This window comes from Austrofundulus limnaeus, unplaced genomic scaffold (assembly GCF_001266775.1).
Source record: "Austrofundulus limnaeus strain Quisiro unplaced genomic scaffold, Austrofundulus_limnaeus-1.0 Scaffold153, whole genome shotgun sequence".
Classification (NCBI taxonomy): domain Eukaryota; kingdom Metazoa; phylum Chordata; class Actinopteri; order Cyprinodontiformes; family Rivulidae; genus Austrofundulus; species Austrofundulus limnaeus.
This window is the reverse complement of record NW_013952555.1, coordinates 9,057-14,169: the sequence shown is the minus strand read 5'-3', so window position 1 is coordinate 14,169 and position 5,113 is coordinate 9,057. Positions and strand designations below refer to the sequence as shown.

The following is a 5,113-nucleotide window of genomic DNA, read 5'->3' as shown; positions in this document are numbered from 1 at the left end:
GCCTTATACATAATCTGCAAGATATTATAATCAACCAACTCATAAAATTGTAAAAAAAAATTCAATTTAGAAAATAATGTATTTTCTGGTGATAATTCTTACGGCTCTTTTCTGTAAAATAAAAATAGGATTTGTGAAAGTTTTACATGTTTTACTCCGGACTTTTGCAGGTCATCAGATGTTGAGTCGGGTTAGTTAAGTTTAGGAAGTGGTTTAAAACATAAAGCAGCGTTCCAAGCAGGATGAAAAACTAAAATAAGCTCCTCCTCGCTGTGACTGTTCGGTTCTTTCCGTCGTGTTCGGGTGTGGTTTTATTGTCCCACTGTGACGACAGTTACAAACTAATCCAGTAAGTTTATTTATTTCCTTTAAAATAATTTGACAACAATCTGATTAAGATGAAACAGTTCTTTCAGATCAGAGGTGTTAAACACAAGAGGATCAAAATTCACAGTTTGGTCCAGGCCAGGGGCCAGTCTGTCTATATTTACTGAAAGAAAAAGTTTTAAATGTTACGTAACTAATCAGTTTTATAGAAATGTTTTTTCTCAGTTATGTTTTATGTGTTGTTTAGAACAAACATAATCTAACAAAGAAAACAAGATTACACTTCGCTTTCACTTCTTATGCTTTACTCGCAACTATTTCATTAAARACACATTTAATCACAGTCCAGCCCATCAGTTACAAACAGAAATTCAAAAATCCAGTTTTTAAACTTTAGAATAATAAAAGAACAGAAAAGATAAAGTGACAAAACAAGAAACGATGAAACTATTTAAAAAAAAACACCTTTGGGGCCAGATAAAATGTTAACGAGGGCCAGATTTGGCCCGTGGGCCTTGAGTTTTACACGTGTTTTAGATGATCTCTGCAGGGGTCGTTGCAAACTCACGAGAAATTTGGCAACTTTTCTACCGAAGGTGTTAATCTGACCCAACCTGCACTCAAACCAGCAGACGGCCACGCCCAAATTAACAATCAGATTAAATTTGTTTATGGTGACTAAAACTGCATCTGTTATTACAACTCTGCGTGTCCTTGGTTTGTACCGGTTACATAAACCTAAAACTGGTTATACTCGTTTGTACAAAGAAATCTTGTGATCTGTTCACTGCCAGGATTGATCCTAATCTGGAGATTAAAAAAAGAGATTATAAATATGAAAGTCTTCATGTTTTTCAGCTTGGATCGTCTGGAGTTTCCTCTCTGGAGAAACCTTTTTCTGACGGTGCAGGTGGCTCCATAACTGTTTTTATTCTGCAACTTTTAGCTCATTTATTCATCTAAACTCCTGACTCATTAAATGTGACACAAAAAACTGAGACTGAAACAAAATCTGTTCATTTAAGGTGAGTGTTGGACTGTTTTTACTACAATTTAAGCCTCTGGAGTTACAGAAACAATCCTGCAAATAAAAAAAMCGTTTAATTTGCTCTAAAATGTATTGTTTTTATACCTGGTTGACCAATGATGGAGTCAAAGAAAATAAAATGTTTTTACTTATCACCTTTCTGAGATATAAATCTAAAAGAAAAACAGGTTTGAATAATATTTCTGACACTTTAAAGGAATCATCAGCATGATGCTTTTAGAAATAATCTCTGCAACAACCGGCAGGAGGAATTWACTTCTGCATCGATGCAAATTCAGGAACCTGGAAGTTCTGGCTTCTCAGRAAACCTCCTGTCTGCTCCGACTGAAGACACGCCAAACATTCAACAACAACAAGGTCAGAGTTGTGAAGTAAGTACAAATACTTTACTGTACTTAAGTAGAATTTTTGGGTCTCTGTACTTGAGTAATTATTTTTCAGCCTACTTTTTACWTTCTACTCCTTACATTTGAAAAAGCAAGAAGAAAGTTGTTACTTTTATTTCATTTTTGCTTGTTTTCATTCCAGCTTGTTATTATAAAAAATAAAAACTATCCGTATAAACTGAGCCTCCTAGATAGAGTGAATTTAACTGTGGTTGAATGAGAAGTATAAATATATAAAACTCTGATAGTGTATTAGTTTGTACACAAACAAATCAYGTCACACTCCAGCAGGACAGAATCATTCAAATAAAAGGACTGTACTTAAGAAGTATTTGTATTTCATGAATAATATTCTTACATTTGGCCACAGCCTTCACAGATTTTCATAAATTAATTCTTTTAATACAACAGTCATTTCTGCAGTTTTTGGGGAGGTCACCTCCTAATAAATGTCCTTACAGAAAACCTAACTGCTCATTTTAAATCWRKACTTTTAATACTGAAGTACAAAAAATATCAGATACTTTAAGACTTTTACTCAAGTAACATTCCTAAAGGAGACTTTAACTTTTACCAAAGTAATTTTTTCGTAAGATACTTGTACTTTGTGATACTTTATACAACACGGTCAGAGGGTTTTAATTTAGAGTCTGGAGCATTACAGGCCACGCCCCCACCTGGAAGGATTTCATATCTCCCGCCAGCCTTACACACCGGAGCTCCGATACTGGTGTTTGGAACGACTCTCAGTTACTACCACCTCAAATTCTATCAATATCTGCAAAACGGACGGGATAATGAGGGTTTCTGTGTCAACTTGACTCACTGTGTGAAAGTTTTAAACACTGTCCGAACATCTTTTAATGTCTGTAAAGATAACGGAGGTCAGTCGGTGGTGGCGGCCATCTTGAACCAAGATAATTTTTGAACTTTTTGGACACGTATTTCTTCATTTAAAAATATGACAGACTCAAAAATTGACAAGTTATCTGTAACGTCTTATGAAATGTGAGAACAAAACTATAAATTAAAAACAAGCTTCTATTTTGTCATTTATAAGTTATCAGTTAAAACAATACGAGTCTTCAGAACTTTACTTCTGGTGATAGACCCCCAAATGAAGCCATTATCTTTTATATAAGTAAAGAATGGACTCCTAACCAGTTATGTTATGCTAATAAAATAAAATTACAAAACAGTTCCCATATTTTAGCCTAAAGTCTGTTCTGCAGAGGATGTTTTGTTAGATTGATTGAAAAAGTTGAGAATGTTTTGTAAAGCTTTATTTGATGAAGTTTTACACAATTACATCACACTTTAGAATAAATAACATTTACAAGAGGAAACATTCAATGACTTATACATGTAAATAAATAAATAATGTCTTCAKGTCTATTTGTGGGAAGGACTCAACACTAAGTTGGCCGGTAGGACCTTCATTGGCGAGGCGTTGACGGTGTTGAAGTACGGGAACAGTTTCTCAGTGAAGGTGTGYGTGAAGGTGTGCAGGTGTGTGTTGGTGTCGAGGTCAAAGAACAGCAGCTTTCCTCTGCTGCAGTCCAGGAAGACCCTGATCCTCCGGAGCTGTCCCAAAGGAGCCAGAGGCGTGGACGGATCCGACAGGGAGCGTGCCACGTATTCCCCGTTCACGCGTCCGATCCTCCACAGGGACGTCGGGTGCTTGCCCTTCGTCTTGACGCTCTGGGAGGCCACGCCCACAAACCAGTCGGAGCTGTCGCCCACGTCCACGTCCCAGCTGTGGGTGTCCGAGTGGAAGCCCTCCGAGCCCAGGACGATGTGGAAACAGTCAAACCTCTCCGGGTTGTCGGGGACGTTCTGCTTGGGTCCACACCTCACGCTGGTCAGGTCCTCGGTCAGGACCAGCTTGTTGTGGGCCGTGTTTGGGTCCAGAACCACAGGACTGTAGGAGACCAGCTGCTTCATGTTGGTCCAGATGTTGAAGCTCAGGTTGCCCAGGTGTTTGGCCACATCCATCAGCGCTCCTGAGGGGGGCTGCGGGTTCTCAGGCGGGGGCCGGCCTTGGATCTGTCTCTCAACAGAACCAAAGCTCTGCACGAACTCTGCGTCTTCACTTTTTATCGTCTCCTCCATCTTTCGAAGAGTTTCGGAAAGAGCTGCGACCTCTACACTCAGAGCGTTGATCTTCTTCTGCAGCGTCCGACTCTTCTTCTCCTCCTCGTCCCTCACAGCTTTGATCCTCAGCTCCTCTTCCTGCTGGAGGAACTGGTGAAGCTCGTTGAACTGCTTCCTGATGCGGGCCTCGGTGGTCTGGGCCTGGACCTGGATGTGTTTGGCCRTGCCCTCGCAGTCCTCCTTGGCTTCTCTGAAGAGCTTCAGTTTGTCCTGCAGGGACCCCAGGAGCTTCAGGGCCTCCCTCCTCTTCTCCCCCRTCACCTGCTCGATGGGTCTGAACGTGTGTCCGGCGTGTGCGTCCGAACGCTGGCAGACGAGACACACCGGCTCCTGATGGTCCAGACAGAAGAGCTCATACTCCTCGTGGTGCAGACGGCACCATGAAGACGCTCTCCTGTCCTCGTCCTGCAGGATCTCACACTGCTTTCCCAAAGCCTTGTTTTCAGGTGGATCCCTCGTGGGTGAAATGCTCCTACAAATCGGACAGTCCAGTAATCTTTTCCCGTTCCACCAGTCCTTCAGGCAGGACCTGCAGTAGTTGTGGCTGCAGAACAGCTGAACCGGATCCTGGAAGGTGTCACGACAGATGGGGCACATCAGATCCTCGTCCATCGTCCTGGAAGCTGTGTTTCCTGTAAAAGCACGGCAGGTTGCAGATCACCTGTGGTCTCACGTGTCAACAGCTTCATCTGGTTTCTCCAAACTTACCTTCAGAGTTGGGGAACGCTGCAGGAGAACTCTCTGCTCGAGCTGTTGTCTCTGCGCGGATCTTCATTGTTTGAGCTGAATGTGAGCTGCGAGCGTTTCAGGTATATTTAAACTGGAAGGACAGGTGTGTCAAAGGGGCGGAGCTTYCTTACACTAGAGTGTGAAAATCCCCACAGCTGTTTTTCTAGTKTCCTTTTAGGCTCTTCCTGACACTTCCTGTGTACTTAATTTGTGTCAAAATGGTAAGTTGACCTAAAAGTTCTTAATATTTATAACTATTTTATTACCTCCTATCAGTGTTTTCTGTGTCGTGTGGAGAACAACTCTCAGATACTACCACACCAATTTCACAGTTTTTTTTCATAGTTTTGAGTATTTTATAGCCATTTTTATGTTGAAYAATCCACATTAACTGGTCAGTCATCTTGAATAGAAGAGACTCCAAAATTAAATCAGCAACAAATGTTTGATTGAAACCAGAAGTTTACAT

The 5,113-nt window shown here is 41.1% G+C and overlaps 1 protein-coding gene across 1 annotated transcript; it reads right to left on the bottom strand.

The window, feature by feature from the left end:
- Positions 1 to 3,029: 3,029 nt before the first annotated feature.
- LOC106523344 (tripartite motif-containing protein 35) lies at positions 3,030 to 4,913 on the bottom strand. The gene is made up of 2 exons (XM_014016736.1): positions 4,624 to 4,913; positions 3,030 to 4,547 (listed from the first exon to the last, which is right to left on the bottom strand). The coding sequence occupies exons 1-2, from the start codon at positions 4,688 to 4,690 to the stop codon at positions 3,154 to 3,156; spliced, it is 1,461 nt and encodes a 486-aa protein (XP_013872190.1). The 5' UTR covers positions 4,691 to 4,913; the 3' UTR covers positions 3,030 to 3,153.
- Positions 4,914 to 5,113: the final 200 nt, after the last annotated feature.